Here is a 20,808-nt window from a genome sequence, read left to right as displayed (position 1 = left end):
GGTTCTCTATAAAGAACCCAGGAATACTATCAGATTGAGTCTCGGCCTGGAAGAATAATGGTGTTAATGAGGGATCCTCCCTCTGCGACTTTCGCAACTCCAGCATAGTGAGATTTGGTGGCAGATTCTGATGGACAAGGGCAAACACCAGCAAATTTGAATACATTTACTGGACAAGGCACATGGACAATTCATATACACATATAATAATATATATCTCCAACACTCTAAACTATTGTAGTCAGGTTGCACTCCAATACCACCAGGACTCTATCATCTGCTTATCAAGTGGTATCCTAACTCCTGACTCACCACCTAATAATACCAACCTCATCAAGTAGGTCAAGTCTTATAAGACAATATTGCACTATCAGCCTCACCAAGTGGGTAAATCATGCAGTACAATATGATATGGTGCTACCAACTCTGGAACATATAAATATCTGCAGGCAATTCAGCCTATGGCTATAATTTTATAATCATCAACATAAATATTCCCTGATAAACAACAATGATCAATCAATCACCCTATCAGTCCTAGAACACATGTATGTCACTGCAGGTAATCCAGCCTTCGGTCATAACACTATATTTAAGTAAAAGTACTTCTTGGCACAAAAATAGTAATCAATCATATACCTTTCACTGCGTCTTGCACGCTAATGGCAACCGAACACTCTACCAACTCCCTACAATTATTCAACTAGAACTTCCCGTCCACATCTGGAAGTTCACTACCCTGACATCACCAGGTTCTTCCGGGTTTATCTTCCAGGATCCTCCGCAGCTCTTCCAGGCCGCTACACCATGAAGTCTTCCTTGAGCAACAATGGTGCTTCACCATTGGTATCACAAAAGCGTGTGAAACTTCATTCTACTACTCCTCTTCTCACAGCTTGAGGTTCTTTTCCTCACTATATGCCTGCTCTCCCACAGAGCTTAGTACCTTCCACAATCTTGGAGTCTCATCAACTACTCCCTCTCTGCTGGCTTCGACGTTCTCAGCAACTTCTTCCCTAGACAAACCTGCAACCCATTGACACGCCAATAAAAATGTTTCCTTATGAACACATAAACGAAATAAACCACACAATATGTTTACACCCAACATCTCTCTGCTCTCTTCATGCTGTGAGTGTGGACTGACGTTTGGGCTGGTCCATCCTCCGCCCGGCCCAGCGGCCCTCGAGGCAGCTGTCCTTCTCAGTTGCTCTCCAGTGGTCGGAGTGGACAAACATCGCTCCACCCTCCAGGATGTTCTTCCATCTTTACTCTCTTATTTTAGGTCTTCTGCCTTAATAACTTATGCCTAATGTATCAATAAACATTCGTTACGACCGCTGGGCACACTATCAACTATAGGCAATCACTGTAAACTGGTTAAAATTATGCTTACCACAAAAAGGTCTCCTGCAGGGCGCTCCTCGATGGGGCGGGACACTGAGGGCGCCTCAGGCTACCCCCAGAACTGCTTTAACTGCTCCCTCAACACCTTCTGCAGTTCCTGACTTGAACTGACATGCCTCCGAACTTATTCCTCAGTCGAGACGTCTGTCCACTTCCTTCCTCTTGAAGGTATATCAAACAGGGGGTTTCTCTCTAACAAGGGGTTAAACGGAGCACGCCCTCCCCTCACGATTTCTTCAGCTCAAGTGAGCTCAAGCTCCTCTCAAGCGAGCCTAACGCCTCCAGCAAACTCGCCACATCTTATATCAAGTCGTTTACTTATTTTCTTATTCACTGTCCACATTCTTAAATTATCTATCAAATCCAACCAATTATTTTACATATGAACCTTCATGTCTATATTTCTTTGACCTTCTAGTCAGGTCAGGCCTAATAGAATAATTTTCAAAGGGGAGACTCGTTTTTCGGCTACCTAGGATCATAACACTCCCTCCCCCTTGTTTTTGAGAATTATCCCAGTGGCTAGGCTCGAGATAACGCATCAGCCATTACATTGTCTCGTCCTCTTATGTGCTTTATCATCAGGTGCTCTTGGAGCAATAAAAACCACCTGGTTAACCTCTGGTTCGCATGCTTCACTTTTCTCAGGAAAACTAGGGAATTATGGTCTGTATACACCGTCACTGGGTCTCTTCCCGCCCCCCCTCACATACACTTCAAAATGTTTGAATGCCATCACCAGTGCCAAGGTCTCTTTCTCGACCGTACTGTACGACCTCTGGTGCTTAACGAATTTCTTCGAGAAAAAGGACACGGGGCAATAAATTCCATCACTCTGCTGCGTCAGTACAGCTCCAGCCCCTATATCACTGGCATCTACAAATAACGTATACGGCACTCCAAAATCTGACGACACTAGTACAGGCGCCTCGGTCAAAAGTCTTTTGGTCTTTTCAAACACTTCTTGCGCTGTTCCATTCCACTCTCACTTCTTGCTCTTTGATAGCAAACTCGTCATAAGCGGCTACAGTGGAGAAATTTTTGCACAAGGTATCTCAACAATTCTTTCTTACTCCTGGGTACTGGGAAGTTGTCGATTGCCTCCACCTTTGTTCTTACCGGAGCAACCTCGCCTTGCCCTACTATATATCCAAGGTACTCCAGGCGGGCTCTTCCAAACTCTCTTTTTGCTAAGTTGATCGTCATGTTGGCCTTGTCCAATCGATCGAACAAATTTAAAGGTCAATCCACGTGATCCTTCCAGGAATCAGCGATCACTATGATATCATCGATGTACACTGCACATCCTTTGTAATACCTAATTCATTACTCGTTGGAAACAACAGCCACTATTCTTCATTCCGAACGATACCACTTTATACTGGTACAAGCCGTCGGGTGTCGCGAACGCTGAAACCCTCTTGGCTTCCTAGGACAGGGAAATCTGGTAGTATCCCTTCAGCAGGTCTATTTTTGAGACATACCGCGCACTCCCAATCCGATCTAGGCAATCATCTATGAGTGGTATCAGGAACGAGTCAGTGACTGACTGCATTCACTTTCCTGTAATCGGTGCAGAACCAGTACGTACCACAAGGGAGCCGGTCGGCCGAGCGGACAGCACGCTGGACTTGTGATCCTGTGGTCCTGGGTTCGATCCCAGGCGCTGGCGAGAAACATTGGGCAGAGTTTCTTTCACCCTATGCCCCTGTTACCTAGAAGTAAAATAGGTACCTGGGTGTTAGTCAGCTGTCACGGGCTGCTTCCTGGGGGTGGAGGCCTGGTCGAGGACCGGGCCGCGGGGACACTAAAGCCCCGAAATCATCACAAGATAACCACAAGATAACCATCACTCTTCTTTACGAGGAGGCACGGTGAACCCCAGTCACTGTCGCTAACCTCTGCCTAGTCGTTATCTAGCAAATACTTTACTTCTGCTCTCATCGCCGCTGCTTTCTCCGGGTTAACTCTGTAAGGGTGCTGCTTGATGGGGTCAGCACTCCATACATTTACTTCATGCACCGTTCCGCGGTGTTTTCTGGGCACGTCCGTGAATAACGATTTATTCCTCCGGAGGATCTCCACTAGTTCCTGGCATTGGTCATCCTCCAAATGACCCAGATGCTCACTAATCTTGGCCAGGCTTTCCGTATTCGATATCTTCGCGCCATCGGCCCTCTCTAACTTACCATTATCCTCCTCTATTCCTTTGCCGTCTCCCACACAAAGCACAGTCGTCTGCAATGGGGTTTCCATCTGTTCATCTTTGCCTAGAGGTTATCTCTGTCATAGTACTTCTTTATCATGTTCACGTGGCAAACCTGTGACTTCCTCGGACGATCTGGCATATGTATTACATAATTCACATCCCCTAGCGCCTTCTGGATGGTATACGATTTTGCTTTCACAAAATATCAACTCCTATATACTTCCTTTCGCCGGCAGGAGGACTAACACCTGATCTCCTTCCTGAAATCTCCTGTCCTTTGCCTTCCTGTCGTGATATCTGACCATCTCCGCTTTGGACGTTGTCAGATTTTCCTTGGCCAAATCTCTGGCCCTAGAGAGTCACTCTCTAAAAGTCTTTTCATATTGTCCCACATCCACCTTCTGCCTATCTTCGGTGAGCTGCTCCTTCAGTGCACCCATTGGGCTCCTCACTGAGTGTCCGTACACCAAATGAAATGGGGTGAATCCCAGTGGTTCCACTACCGCATCCCTGATGGCAAACAACACGGATGGTAATGCCACGTCTCACTTACTCCCTTCTTCTGCGCAGTATACCCTCAACAAACTTTTTAGCGTTCCATGGAAATGCTCCAACGCTCCCTGCGACTAAGGGTGATGCGGTGACGAGCGCACTTGCTATACCCTCCATCCTTTCACAGTTTCCCTAAACAACTTCTACTGGAAGACGCTCCACTGGTCCGTCTGGATTACCTTGGGCATGCCTACCCACGCAATGTAGTTCTGTAGTCTATTCAGAACGGCTCGTGACGTCACTCTTCTCAGGGGGATCGCATCGGGGAAACGGGTGGCTGTGCACATTATGGTCAGTAAATACTCGTAGCCTTTTCTGGTTCTTGGCAACGGACCTACACAGTCTATCAAGACCCTCTCAAAAGGCTCACCAAACGCCGGTATGGGCTTTAAAGGTGCCTTCGGTATAGCTGGAGCCGACTTACCTGCATATTGGCATGCCTAACATGTCCTATAAAACCTCTTTATATCCTTCCACACGTTCGGCCAATAGAAATGCTTCTGCACCTTATTTAAGGTCTTCTTCACCCCTAAGTGCCCTGCCATATCTACGGAGTGGGCTAGTTCTAGCACTGCCGTCCTGAACTCCTTTGGCACTAACACTTGGTGCTTCTCTAACCATACCTTATCTGCGCCAGCTTTGTCGGGTCGCCACTTCCTCATTAGTACGTCATTGTCTAAGTAGTAGAACACGGGTGACTTCGGACATGAGTTTCCCCCTTTCGCCTCCCTGATTAGATCTATAAACCCCTCTTTCTGTCCCCTAATCAGGTCCGCTCAGTTCACGCTGAACCGTTCAGGTAGGGTCATCTTCACTTCCTGTCTCCTCAAACCTTCCTTTTTCTGAGCTGGACCTTCACCGAACAACCCAGACATGTCCACGTTGACCTCCCTTGGTGGAGTCGACACTGCTACATCATCTCCAGTGTCATCCTCGGCGGCTACATCCGACTCTGTCACTACTGAGGCCGGATATACAATGACTTGACTGTCCTCTGCTTCATCTTCGAGGATGCTGACTAGGACAAGTACCGCAGACATTCTGGTACTCCTCCAGCACAGCTTTTACTATCAGCTCTGGCAACACCTTGGACCCACACAAGTCATTCCCCAGGATCACTTGGACCTAAGGAACAGGTATGTTGGGGTACACTCCCAACATCACCTCCGCCGACAAATAATCTAACTTCAACTGGACAGCACACACGAGCATGTCACTCATAGACAACAACCCATGAACCTTTATCCTCCTACTGCCAGCTAACAGTCGATTGTTTCCTATTAGACCTCTCAGAATCAAAATCTGATTGGCTCTAGTATCTCTGAGGGTACAAACCTCCACCTCAGGCTGACCCTCTATACCGACGCATCCTTTGCAAATGAACGGCCTATAATGCTCATTCATCAAATCTACCTTCTGTGGCTTGTCTTGTTGTACATCGACGTACTTCTTCCGGGGGATCACACGTGGTCAGGATCACGACTCTCTTGCCCTGCCGACAATGTCGCATCATGTGACCTAATCTGTTACACTTGTAGCACTTCATTTGGGAGAAATCTTTCCTATACGCCCCTGAGTGGCTCTGACTCTGCCAACTCATATTGGAGTTCCTCGGGCCAGACGTACTACTCGTACTCTGTGGAGCTTCACTGGACTCTTGTCTCCTGCACATTTTTATTTTTCTGCTTACCTCCAGCAGGCAGACTCGGCAATTTTCCTTCCTCGGGCTTAAAATTAGCTGATCTGCTTGTCTGTCCCCCAAAACTTCTTCCTCCCCAAACTGCACTGGGTCTGCCGTTGCTGCGTCTCACCTCATTCTTCACTCTGTTTTCCCTTAAATCTCTTGTATGCTTCCGTAATCATATACCCCCTATCTGCAGCATGTCTCAACTCCTTTATCCCTGCTTCTTGGATCTTGAACTTTGTCTTGGGATGCATCATTTCTAAGAACTTTTCCATGACCATCAATTGCTTCAGGTCAGTGTAAGATCCAACTCTGTCAGCTTCAATCCATTTCTGATATAGTCTTTCCAGATCCCTTGCTGTCTCGGCAAACGTACATGCTCCAACTTTCATCATCTCTCTGAAGCGCTTCCTATAAGCTTCTGAGGTCAACTGAAATGAGCGCAATATGCTGTTCTTCACTGTGGCATAATCCTGGCACTCTTCCAGTGACAATTGGGTGTATGCCTCTCTGGCAGCACCGGTCAAGCTTTGAGAGGAGCTTGAGCTCACTTGAGCTGAAGAAATCGTGAGGGGAGGGCGTGCTCCGTTTAACCCCTTGTTAAAGAGAAACCCCCTGTTTGATATACCTTCAAGAGGAAGGAAGTGGACAGACGTCTCGACTGAGGAATAAGTTCGGAGGCATGTCAGTTCAAGTCAGGAACTGCAGAAGGTGTTGAGGGAGCAGTTAAAGCAGTTCTGGGGGTAGCCTGAGGCGCCCTAAGTGCCGCCGCCCCATCGAGGAGCGCCCTGCAGGAGACCTTTTTGTGGTAAGCATAATTTTAACCAGTTTACAGTGATTGCCTATAGTTGATAGTGTGCCCAGCGGTCGTAACGAATGTTTATTGATACATTAGGCATAAGTTATTAATGCAGAAGACCTAAAATAAGAGAGTAAAGATGGAAGAACATCCTGGAGGGTGGAGCGATGTTTGTCCACTCCGACCACTGGAGAGCAACTGAGAAGGACAGCTGCCTCGAGGGCCGCTGGGCCGGGCGGAGGATGGACCAGCCCAAACGTCAGTCCACACTCACAGCATGAAGAGAGCAGAGAGATGTTGGGTGTAAACATATTGTGTGGTTTATTTCGTTTATGTGTTCATAGGGAAACATTTTTATTGGCGTGTCAATGGGTTGCAGGTTTGTCAAGGGAAGAAGTTGCTGAGAACGTCGAAGCCAGCAGAGAGGGAGTAGTTGATGAGACTCCAAGATTGTGGAAGGTACTAAGCTCTGTGGGAGAGCAGGCATATAGTGAGGAAAAGAACCTCAAGCTGTGAGAAGAGGAGTAGTAGAATGAAGTTTCACACGCTTTTGTGATACCAATGGTGAAGCACCATTGTTGCTCAAGGAAGACTTCATGGTGTAGCGGCCTGGAAGAGCTGCGGAGGATCCTGGAAGATAAACCCGGAAGAACCTGGTGATGTCAGGGTAGTGAACTTCCAGATGTGGACGGGAAGTTCTAGTTGAATAATTGTAGGGAGTTGGTAGAGTGTTTGGTTGCCATTAGCGTGCAAGACGCAGTGAAAGGTGTATGATTGATTACTATCTTTGTGCCAAGAAGTACTTTTACTTAAATATAGAGTTATGACCGAAGGCTGGATTACCTGCAGTGACATACATGTGTTCTGGGACTGATAGGGTGATTGATTGATCATTGTTATTTATCAGGGAGTATTTATGTTGATGATTATAAAATTATAGCCATAGGCTGAATTGCCTGCAGATATTTATATGTTCCAGAGTTGGTAGCGCCATATCATATTGTACTGCATGATTTACCCACTTGGTGAGGCTGATAGTGCAATATTGTCTTATAAGACTTGACCTACTTGATGAAGTTGGTATTATTAGGTGGTGAGTCAGGAGTTAGGATACCACTTGATAAGCAGATGATAGAGTCCTGATGGTATTGGAGTGCAACCTGACTACAATAGTTTAGAGTGTTGGAGATATATATTATTATATGTGTATATGTATTGTCCATGTGCCTTGTCCAGTAAATGTATTCAAATTTGCTGGTGTTTGCCCTTGTCCATCAGAATCTGCCACCAAATCTCACTATGCTGGAGTTCCGTAAGTTGCAGAGGGAGGATCCCTCATTAACACCATTATTCTTCCAGGCCGAGACTCAATCTGATAGTATTCCTGGGTTCTTTATAGAGAACCAATTGCTCTACCGGAGGTACTGACCCAGTAAACTAACGGAGGATAACGATTGGGCGAATGTCGACCAACTAGTAGTTCCCACCAGCCTACGGCCCGATATTCTACACCTGGCCCATGGAGCGCTTTCTCACTACGGTTTTAATAAAACCTATCACGCCATCAGACAAGATTATTACTGGCCAGGTATGATTCAGGATGTAAAAACTTATGTACAACAGTGTCATACATGTCAGATGGCACGAAAACCCAACATCTCTTTTCCCAAGGCTCCCTTGATTCCTATCCCGGTGCCTTCGGAACCCTTTCGCAGACTCATCATAGACTGTGTTGGTCCTTTACCCCGGACCAGTTCTGGCAACGCTTATATACTAACTATCCTGTGTCCAAATACCAGATTCCCCATAGCAGTTCCTGTAAAGAACATTACGGCTGCTACTGTGGTGAAGCAACTGTTGAAGATCTTAACACAATATGGTTTCCCTCGGGAGATTCAAAGTGACTGTACCACCAACTTCACCAGTGATCTCTTCAAGAAGACACTGGAAGAATTCAACATTACTCAGGTATTGTCCAGCCCCTATCATCCTGCTTCACAGGGTTCTCTTGAGCGTAGTCACCAAACTATAAAATCACTCCTTAAGAAATTTTGCAATGAAACTATGAAAGACTGAAAAGATAATCAACTCGACATCATCATGTGTATTTTCAGAAGTCTCCCAAATGAGTCTCTAGGAGTGTCTCCTTATGAGATGCTCTACGGACGTAAGTGCCGTACTCCTCTTAAAGCTTTTAAAGACTCTCTACTTAATGCCACCTTCAGTGACCCTCAGTATGTGCCCCAGTTTCTTCAAAACTTAAAGCACATTCTAGAGCGAGTGCATAAGTTTGCCAAGGATAATTTATTTAAAGCTCAAGATAGAATGAAGACTCATTTTGACAAACATAGTAAAATCAGGAAATTTAAAGCAGGAGACATCGTTTTAGCATATTTTCCGATCCCTGGTTCTCCATTGCAAAATAAGTTTTCAGGACCTTACCGCATCAAGGAGTGCAGAAACAACCACAACTACGTTCTTGAGACTCCAGATAGGCGGCGGAGGACCCAGTTGTGCCAGGTCAATCTTTTGAAGAAGTATAAAGGTACACCCCCACTGTATTAGTATCTCTCTCCACCTTTCAAGATCCATACCTCCACAGTGAGACCTTCCCTGCTTCTCCTCCTGGAATTACTAACTCTGAGTTAGTACCTTCCAACTCGGAAATTCTTACAGATCTTCCTAAATATTTGCAGGACTGTAACAGTGCTCCTCTCATCAGAGTATTCCAAGAACATCAGAAGTTGTTCAGTGATGATCCCAGGAATGTAATGTGGTTCAACACGACATCCAGCTACTTTCCTGATACCCGGCCGATTCGTCAACCCTTCTACCGCATCAGCCCGTACAAAAAGGAAGTTATGCGTGCTGAGGTACAGTACCTTCTGAATCATGGGCTGGCCACCCCTTGTGAGTCCCCTTTGGCCTCACCCTGCATCTTGGTGCCGAAACCTCACGGTAAAGTACGATTATGTACAGACTATAAGAAACTGAACCTCGTGACCGTCAAGGATGCTTACCCTTTACCTCGTATAGATGATATCCTTGACGCCGTAGGTAATGCTACTTATCTTTCCCAGATTGACTTGTTAAAGGGCTACTATCAGATTAGTCTCACAGAGCGGGCTAAGGAAATATCTGCCTTCACCACTCCTTTTGGCCTGTACAGATATGAACGCCTTCCTTTTGGACTGTGTAATGCCCCGGCCACCTTCCAGCGAGCTGTCAACTGCGTCATCCATGGCCTAGATCACACCTACGCCTACTTGGATGACATCATTGTGGCAACTGACACCTGGAACGAACATCTGCTCCAGCTGAAACGATTGTTCTCCAAGCTCCTGACAGCCGGCCTTACCATCAACTTGGGCAAGTCCGCCTTTGCTAAAGGTAATGTGCGTTATCTTGGTCATGTGATAGGAAATGGCAGCCTAGCTCCTTTAGACATTCATACTCAAGCCATCCAGCATTACCAACAACCTTCAACCAGGAAGCAGCTCCTGCGCTTCCTTGGCCTTGCATCTTACTATCGTAGGTTTGTAAAAAGTTTCAGTACGGTAGCGACACCACTGATTAATCTGACCAGCCCCAAGCAACGGTATCATTGGACCATTCAACAGACCGTTGCCTTTGAACAACTAAAGTCTCTGCTATGTTCTAATCCCATTTTCGCCTCTCCAGATATTACGAAGCCCTTCATCATCAATGTCGACGCAAGTAGCACGGGCATCAGGGGTGCTCTAATGCCACAGAGTGGTGAAGAGGTTCTTCCTCTCAGCTACAAATTGAAGCCTCATCAGAGGAACTATAGCACCATAGAAAAAGAACTCCTCTCCATCGCACTGAACCTTCAACATTTCGAACCTTACCTACAAGGTAATCGGTCCATTACCATCTATTCAGACCACAATCCCTTACAATTTCTGCAACAAGTCCAATTCAGCAATCAACGTCTTCTACGCTGGACTCTGTACCTACAGAACTTTAATACTAAATATTAAATATACTGCAGGTATGTTGACGACATTTTTACACAGGTACCTGATGTCAGACATCTGCAGGAGTTGAAGGAGGCATTTGAGCAGAGTTCCGTGCTGCGTTTCATTTACGAGATGGAAAAGGATAGGAAGCTGCCCTTTCTAGATGTAACAGTCATGGAAAAGAGCGGAGGTTTCCACACTGCAGTCTACACTAAGGAAACGAACATAGGAATGTGCCTAAATTGCCAACAGCGACTGCCCAGACAGGTACAAGAGGAGTATTGTTAACGCATATGTCGACCGTGCTCTCAGCCACAGCTCAGAATGGAAGCAAGTCGACGAAGAACTCTGTAGGGTAAGGCAGGTCCTAGTCAACAACGGCTTCTTCAATGGTTTCGTCGAAGACATCATAAGAAGGAAAGTGAAACGCCATGCAACCTCTGAAGAGACAACTAACACAACACCTATACCCCCTATTAGACTATTTTACAGAAACTTCTTTTCCACAGCTCATAAAACGGAGGAAAGGGTCCTGAGAGATATTGTTAATAGAAACGTTATCCCTATAGACAAAAATCAAAGGATACAACTAACGATTTACTATAAAACCAGAAAAACGGCCAGCCTACTCATGAAAAACTCTCCAGACACAAAACAGAACGCTTTAAAAGAGACCAACGTCGTCTATGCCTTCAAATGCCCTCTTGGGGACTGTAAGCTCCATAAAACCCAGTATATAGGCAAGACAACAACATCTCTTTCTAGGCGTTTAACGATGCATAAGCAACACGGCTCCATTAAGGAACATATAATCTCTTCCCACAACCAAACCATCGCCTGAGAAATCCTAGTAAACAACACAGAAATCATCAATAGATACAGCGATAGCAGGCGGCTTGACGTTTGCGAGGCACTACACATTAAGAAGTCAACACCAGGAATCAATAGCCAATTAATGCACAACTATATTCTACCCACTTCAAGACTCCGCTCCAATATAGAAGCATCAAGAAATATGGACCAATAGGCTTTCTACAATCACTTCCATTCAATACCCATTGTTTCGTGTTCTGTCTTGTGGTGATGAATTTAATACCCTATTAATACCACCTCATCCCATCCACCTCACTCAAATGTAGATATAAACAAATCGGAGATGTGTAAGTTCTATTCAGTTGTGTATGTGTAAACTAAAGTCTTTGAAAATGTAATAAGTTTTACGAAACGCGCTCAAGTGTCGCGTCAGACTAGAAATAAAAATGAATTTTGGAGAATTGATTTTTGAATTACCACCAACAGTGAAAAGAAATGTACGAAAGATCGAGAAAATTCGTGTTAGAATTATTAATCTTACTTTTTCGGTCATATTTAATTATATATATCTACAGGAAAGACTGCTACCAAAATATACTAATATATATATATATATATATATATATATATATATATATATATATATATATATATATATATATATATATATATGCGAACAAGCCTGAATGGTCCCCAGGACAATATGCAACTGAAAACTCACACCCCAGAAGTGACTCGAACCCATACTCCCAGATGCCACGCAACTGGTATGTACAAGACGCCTTAATCCACTTGACCATCACGACCGGACATAATGAGGTGATAGCCGAGGCTATTTGAACCACCCCACCGCCGGCACTCGGATAGTAATCTTGGGCATAGCATTTTACCAAATCACCTCATTCTTTGGGGCACACGTGAGGAACACAAATGCGAACAAGCCTGAATGGTCCCCAGGACAATATGCAACTGAAAACTCACACCCCAGAAGTGACTCGAACCCATACTCCCAGATGCCACGCAACTGGTATGTACAAGACGCCTTAATCCACTTGACATCACGGCATTTGTGTTCCTCACGTGTGCCCCAAAGAATGAGGTGATTTGGTAAAATGCTATGCCCAAGATTACTATCCGAGTGCCGGCGGTGGGGTGGTTCAAATAGCCTCGGCTATCACCTCATTATGTCCGGTCGTGATGGTCAAGTGGATTAAGGCGTCTTGTACATACCAGTTGCGTGGCATCTGGGAGTATGGGTTCGAGTCACTTCTGGGGTGTGAGTTTTCAGTTATATATATATATATATATATATATATATATATATATATATATATATATATATATATATATATATATATATATATATCATTATTAAATATGACCGAAAAAGTAAGATTAATAATTCTAACACGAATTTATAATATAATATTTATAGTTTATACCGATCGACCATCTATAAGTCTAAATCTGTGAGAGGGATTTGCAACAAGGGAATTTAGATCATGTTCATTTAAGAGATAAAGTGGCGTAATATTATTCTTGAAACCACCTAAGAGTAAATCAGCTGTAATTTGGCCATTGGTTTCGTGAGAAAAAATATGATGAGGGCTAATGTATATTATCTGAATTTCTTTAGGTATAATTTTCTTTGAAAGATAAAGTGAATCTAATGACTGGCCCAGTAAACCTAGTGGCTTCATTTCACATAATACAGGATGTATATGGAGTATATTATCTTTTCCATAATACTGGAATGAAGAAAAATTTGAAAGTTTTAAACATAAATTTTGATTCATAATTAGAGTTAGGCCTAGTAAAAACTTGTCATTGATCTTATTATTATCAATATGAAGATTTTTATTCATTTTTTTTTATAACCTATACCAATTTCTTTCTATGATTAAATAGTTGTTTTCTTTGTTTATTTGTGTATTTGCGATTTACCATAATTTTTCTGAAATAAATTCTAAATAGCCCACTGGTGTGAAGCTGGTACAACACACTAGTGTGTCTGGTGACTGGTACAACACACTAGTGTCTCTGGTGACTGGATCACTTATCAGTGATCTGTCTGGCTCCCCTGGTATAAATATACAAAAACAGAGCTGTGGTAAACACCTACAGTAACAGACCATGGTAAATTTATAGAAGAAAATTGAAAATATATTTTCAAAAATTATGGTAAATAAATAAATATATAGTTGTATTAGAATTTTTTCATTATATATGAAGTTATTCTTATTATAACAAAACAGGGTTCACATGAAAACCACATAGATATAGCAGACTGGATGATTCTATTTATTAAAAAATATTTTACAGATTGTCTGTCATATAAACCATAAAGGAATTTTTATGGTTAGGTATTTAGTAGTGTCAATATCGTAGCCTTACCTAAATATCTATATGACCAAACCTAAAATCAACCCTACCTAAATATGAACTGATTTAAAAAAAAAAAAAAACATTATAGTTCAATTTAAAATGAACATATCATAGAATTTTTTAGCCTTTGAATATTCAAGAAAAGTACACCTAACACTTGTAAATGTAATTTTTCCTGTATTTATGAAACCATTGACCAGTCCTTGTTCAGTAGTCACTGTTCCGATAATCACTTCCGAACATGAGTATTGAATATCAATCTGACTTCCTGTTCGTTGGTTATCATTGACTATAACAGGATGTCCAAACATGTAATCACCACATTCATTATGGGTTAAAACATTAAATTTCCTAAGAGTATCATGTGAATATGCTGGATCTCTTAACAATGATAAACATAAATTTATATAAGTGTCTCGCTTTAGTGGAATAGTTGATCTCATATTCCAGCAATCTTCCAACTTGGAGATGATATAAATTTTCCTTTTACTATGAATACCATGGACACTGATAAGCATGTCCACCACTTTCTTCACTCGCTCATTAATTAAAAGTTCAAAAAATTTATCATCAAAAGTGGGATTTTTCTTGATAATTTTAGGGGTTTTGTTGATTTTGTTGATTTTGGAGGACGATACCATGATGATTATTGCTAGAATATCCTCCTGAAAAAAACATGAAAATAACGTGTTTAGAAAATAGATCTAAATGGGACCAAACCATACTATTCATGTCATATATACACCAATTCCATTCCATTTTAGTTTGACTGAAATAACTACTTGCCTTTTAGTGCCACTAGTTATCCTTGTGATGAGTCTAGGAACCTTAATGGTTATTTCTTGGTACAGAACCCATATTTTATATCTTTGTTAAAAAAATATATATATATAATATTATTCAAAAGTACATAATGTTATTACACAATCTTTATCTTGCGATTATATAAAAAAAATAGTATATTTATAAATCAAAAAGAATATCCTGACAGAATACGTCTACATCCTGGAGAAGTAAAGTCTATAGATTTCACTTATTCTGTTATTTATTCGTTGTTAATCAAAAAACCCATTTCAAATTTTAATTTCAAACACTTGACATGAAGGTAGACTTGGAGGTTTATGTGTACTAGCAAGTTTTAAATTTATCTTTATATACATTATCTTCCATACATGATCATTTGGACTGCATACAATACCCGTTTCTTGTTCAAAAATTCCCACACATGAGTTTCGGATATGTATGGTGCCACAACAACTGATTTTGACCATACCAAAATTGGATTGATAAGCTTGTATTCCATTTTCTAAATTAGGACTGAACTGAATCTTATACTCTTGAAATGTTTGTTTTAAAAGTTGGAAAGTATTTCCTCCTCCAAAAGCATGTCTCTCACTATTTGACTGGCCAATTAAGTAAATATCAGTGTAACTGTTGTCATAAAAAATATCACCTCGAAAAGTATCTCCGGGTAGGTGGAAACACTCTGGCTGCAAACGATTAATCATTCTAAAATACCACTTACAAAATTTTTGTATAAACTCGTCACTTCTTATAACTTCCATTTTATGTTCTACCGGGGAAAGAACACCACATACAAATTTGTTTTTTTTCATTAACAGTTCGAATAGAAGTTTTAGGAACATCATCACATAAGACAGGTTGGTTTTTTTCATTATTTGTTTGAGTAAAAGTTTTAATTTCACTCTCTTCTGTCTGATGCTGTAATAGTGTACTTATATATGAATCACATTGACATTGTACTGTTCCTAAATTTGTACGTTCTGCAGTACCCATAAAACTACATTGTTTCGGATTTTTAATTATATTCTTGGTTTCACCAGTTGTATATTGAATAAAACTTGGATTGGAACATAAAATGATGTTCGTATTTCCGGGTAATGAGAGTTGGATAGCACTTGTAATTTTGGTTTGGGGGTTTGAATGTGCTCTTCCTTGTTCAGTTGAATATCCGATACCTATTTTACCATGCTGCTTTGTCCAAAACTCTTTTACAGCTATTACCAATTCCATTTTCTTAGCAAAAGGCATTGATGGTACTTGATTTTTATAGAGGTAGTTAAAAAGATTTTGGGCAGTAAGACGTCGATAAGAAAACAAGCGTTTCAAGTCTGAGGTATAAATTAGGATTATGTTAAGGGCTTCTTGAGAACTTTTAGGTGAAAGGCGATGATTACCTGTTGATGTCTGAGCCAGACATCTAATATCTTCAGGGCTCAGTGTTTTTAACAAATCACGTACATTGGCTTCATAAGGGGAATTTATGAGGTTCATAACATATAGGAAGGAATACAACACTAAGAATGGAGATAAATAATATAAAAGTTTATTTATTTACTTACTTGTTTATTTATTATATAAATATATAGAAAGTACATTAATGTACATAATAAAACTGAATGTAGCCTCCAAAAAATATCATTGAGTCAATGTCGCTATATAGAGCGACACACACAGGACACTGTCTCTAACCACACCCTTGTCGAATCCACTTCCTCCACACCTATCGCACTGTAATAATCCATTCCGTGTCCAATCATAGTAAGAGTCACTCACCACTGATAATTGTACTTTTGACCAGAAGAGGGCGCCTTCTTTTCCCATACTTGTGGGTGACGGCTCATAGATAGCAGCGCTGCCATCGCTTCTCCATTCTCTGTGGAGGCGTCGGGTCCATAACACAATTACAATGAGAGCCATATTTATAAGTCGTGAAATAGAAATACTCACTCATTGTTAACAAAATTTATTTAGGGTTGGGGTTTGAATAGGGTAGTATCATCATATCTTTGTCTCAAATTTCCCAAATAATAGGTAATTGGGATTAACATAGTAGTATATCAAAAGGCCCTTCTTACAATAATGTCAGTCCAAATTAAAACTCTTTATTGAGGATTAAGTTATTATATCTTAGCCAATAGCCAAGGCTACCTACCATGCTACCACCAAAGTACAGCTCACCACCCATATATTTTCCTTCAATGTTGGAATGATTGGAATTACCAATTTAAAATTTCAAGTCATATATACGATATATATGGGAATTTAGGGGATATTACAAAAAAAACATACCAATTTAAAAGCACCATGTAAAATAATTATAACATTTAAAATTGTGAAAACAATTGTTAATATAATGAAAAATTTCTTAACAAATAATGATATCGTTTTCTTCGTGTGTGTAATACCTATATAAATGGTCCCTTTGTAACATATTTACTGTTATTTATATTTAAACTATTATCAAGGATTGTAATGTTATATTTTTCATATAACCAACACATTATGACATTCAAATTATCTTGTAAATTATTACACACCTGAGTTTCGTTATTGATACCTCCTACTATTATAGACAAGTGATTCCAACATAGTAGTATATTTTTATAATCCCACAATACAGAAAATTTCATATATTTAACAGGAGTCCTAATCATATATGCATCTTTAATGAAAGATAAATTTTGTACATTTTCATTATAACTTTGTACATTTTCATTATTATAATAACGGCATTCTATTAAAATTGGCGCTAAGTTAGTTATGTTTATTTGGTTTGGAAGTATAATAGATGAATTTCGTCCTATTAGTATATATACCTGTATAGTGTCTTTAAAGTTTAACTGGAACTCGAACCATTCTTGTTGTAATAGTAAATCATATATATTGAAAAGTTCTTCATGTTTATATTTAATTTGCTCATCACCTCTATCAAACCAGTATTTATTTGAATCTTTCAATACTATAACTTCATTGCAATCATACTCTTGATTCATTGGAATTACTGGAATAATTATTATTAATAATAATAATATTAATATTAATAATAATAATAAAAGGGTTGGAATCATTTTCAAGCCACAAAATAAACTAAAAATAATATAACATTAAAGCTTGTTTTTATATTTTAATCTTTCAACATTTAGTAAAAAATATATGGTTATGGATGTCATTATTAACAATCAAGGAAATCAGCAAGCAAAAGCAGATCTAGAGCAATATTATTTTCAATCGGAAATTCAGGATCAGTAGTAATCTCATTTTTCTTGAATTGAGTATTGTAGGTGAAATATGTACACACTTTTTGAAGAAGATATGATCTGAAGAAATAAAATAAAAAAATAAAAGTATTATAATTATTTATTTATTATATACAGTTTATATGTTTCTCTAAATATAACAGTTTATCTCTAAATATAACAGTTTATATAATAACACTTTGTTCTAACAGCTTTATACTTACGGAATTGTTTTAAAATGGATTTCATTTTTTTCATTTTCAATACACGTTGTTGAACTTGACATCATAGCTTGAATTAAATTTGAGGTGAAGGCATCTTTCCTTTTAATGATGAATTCATGGTCATCACAAGATATTAACTTGATGTATGTGGAATTAGGACCTTCACATCCACCATAGAAAATCTGGTAATATTGTGTTAGTGTTTTTTATCTTCCAAAAACATTCAATCCTATTTTACATCATCTCATCATGATAAAACTCAATATGTATATTGTGGAGGTTTCTCTACATTTAAGTTATCATTTTTCATAGCTAACCAAATTTCTTCGGAATGGGGTTTACTTGGATGAAAAAATTCATTTACAAGAAATTTAAGAAATATTTGAGCATCCTCAGTAACCCACATATTACAACAATTGTTTGCATAAACATAATATATGTGAACATATACCAAACAATTATTATACTTAATTCTTGCTGTTATGGTAGAATACCAACCATAATAAATGAAATAATTATATATCCGGTCCATATGGTCATATTTAATAAAATCTTGAAATCCGGATTCGGATAATTCTTCTTTAGTAAATGTACATTTTTCTAAGCATTCAACTTTACATTTAGTTTCAAGAAATATCCTATCGAGCTCACTTTTCAATTCTTTAAATTTTTTAAAATTAGAGTCATATTTAAATGGAGCTTCAAATTTATTTCTAAAAAACTTGATTTTTTCATATTCCTCTTCATTTACCTTTTTATCTTCATCTTCTTCTTCAATTACCTTTATATCTTCATCTTCTTCAATTACCTTTATATCTTCGTCTTCCTCTTCAGTTACCTTTTTATCTTCATCTTCTCCCCTTTCTTCATCTCCCTTTTCATCTTCAACTCCTTCTTCATTTACTTTCTTCTCTTCATCATTTCCCAATTTCTCAATGCCAACTGCTTCCCCATTACCAATATCCATTTGGTTCATTTTTCCCAACCTGAAAAATATATATATTATAATTGAAATAGTCTGGTGTATTGAAATAGACTAAGATGATCATCAATCTATTCAAGGAGAAACAGAAACAATCTCAATCAAAAATTGAAAGTTATCTACTACTTAAAAAAAGAAAAAAAAAGAAAAAAAAAACACTGAAATACTTACGCCTTATTTACGCCTTAGTAAATGTTAATATACTACACAACAATGGTTGTAAGTATAACTTTTAGAAGTTCACTGTAGTAATATCCAAAGAAACGCAGGATGAGAATTGAGATACTGCTCAGATCCCACCTCCTTTTATACAACACACACACACACACACACACACCCACCCACACCAACACAAAGACACACACCCACACCAACACAAAGACACACACACACACACACAACGACACACACACACACACAAAGACACACACACACACAAAGACACAAAGACACACACACACACAAAGACACACACACAAAGACACACACACAAAGACACACACACACAAAGACACACACACACACACAAAGACACACACACTTACACACACAAAGACACACACACAAAGACACACACAACGACACACACACACACACACACAAAGACACACACACACACACAAAGACACACACACACACACACAAAGACACACACACACACACACAAAGACACACACACAAAGACACACACATAACGACACACACAAAGACACACACACACAACGACACACACACACACACAACGACACACACACACACACAAAGACACACACACACACACAAAGACACACACACACACACAAAGACACACACACACACAAAGACACAAAGACACACACACACACACAACGACACACACACAAAGACACAAAGACACACACACACACACACACACACACACACACACACACACACACATTCTGACCCACAAAACGCATTCTCACACAGGAATCACACACACACACACACACACACACACATACACACACACATTCTGACACACAAAACGTATTCTCACACAGGAATCACACACACACACACACACACACACACACACACACACACACACACACACACACACACACACACACACACACACACACACACACACACTTTAGCGGGACCAAAGAGCCAGAGCTCAACCCCCGCAAGCACAATTAGGTGAGTACACACACACACACACACACACACACACACACACACTCACACACACACATTCTGACACACAAAACGCATTCTCACACAGGAATCACACACACATTCTCACAAACACACACCAAAACACATACACACACACACACACACACACACACACACACACTCACTCATTCTTACACACACACACACACAGGGGGCCTCGTAGCCTGGTGGATAGTGCGCAGGATTCGTAATTCTGTGGCGCGGGTTCGATTCCCGCACGAGGCAGAAACAAATGGGCAAAGTTTCTTTCACCCTGAATGCCCCTGTTACCTAGCAGTAAATAGGTACCTGGGAGTTAGTCAGCTGTCACGGGCTGCTTCCTGGGGGGTGTGTGTGTGTGTGGTGTGGAGAAAAAAAAAAAAAAAAAAGTAGTTAGTAAACAGTTGATTGACAGTTGAGAGGCGGGCTGAAAGAGCAAAGCTCAACCCCCGTAACAACACAACTAGTAAACACACACACACACACACACACACACACTCAAAGGCACACACACACACACACACACACACACACACACACACACACACACACAC

General features: G+C 40.3%; 1 protein-coding gene across 1 annotated transcript in view; it reads right to left on the bottom strand.

Annotated features, from left to right (window-relative positions):
* Positions 1-5,980: 5,980 nt before the first annotated feature.
* LOC138360185 (high mobility group nucleosome-binding domain-containing protein 5-like) overlaps positions 5,981-20,808 on the bottom strand; it is a 23,293-nt gene continuing 8,465 nt past the window's right edge. The window contains exons 2-3 of the mRNA XM_069320131.1: positions 18,845-19,079; positions 5,981-6,283 (exon numbers count right to left, since the gene is read on the bottom strand). Coding sequence (XP_069176232.1) covers positions 5,981-6,283; positions 18,845-19,079 — 538 coding nt within the window. The remainder of the gene's footprint in view (positions 6,284-18,844; positions 19,080-20,808) is intronic.

This window comes from Procambarus clarkii, unplaced genomic scaffold, assembly GCF_040958095.1.
Source record: "Procambarus clarkii isolate CNS0578487 unplaced genomic scaffold, FALCON_Pclarkii_2.0 HiC_scaffold_99, whole genome shotgun sequence".
Classification (NCBI taxonomy): domain Eukaryota; kingdom Metazoa; phylum Arthropoda; class Malacostraca; order Decapoda; family Cambaridae; genus Procambarus; species Procambarus clarkii.
Note: the sequence above shows the minus strand (reverse complement) of the source record. Positions and strands in the feature narration are given on the sequence as shown.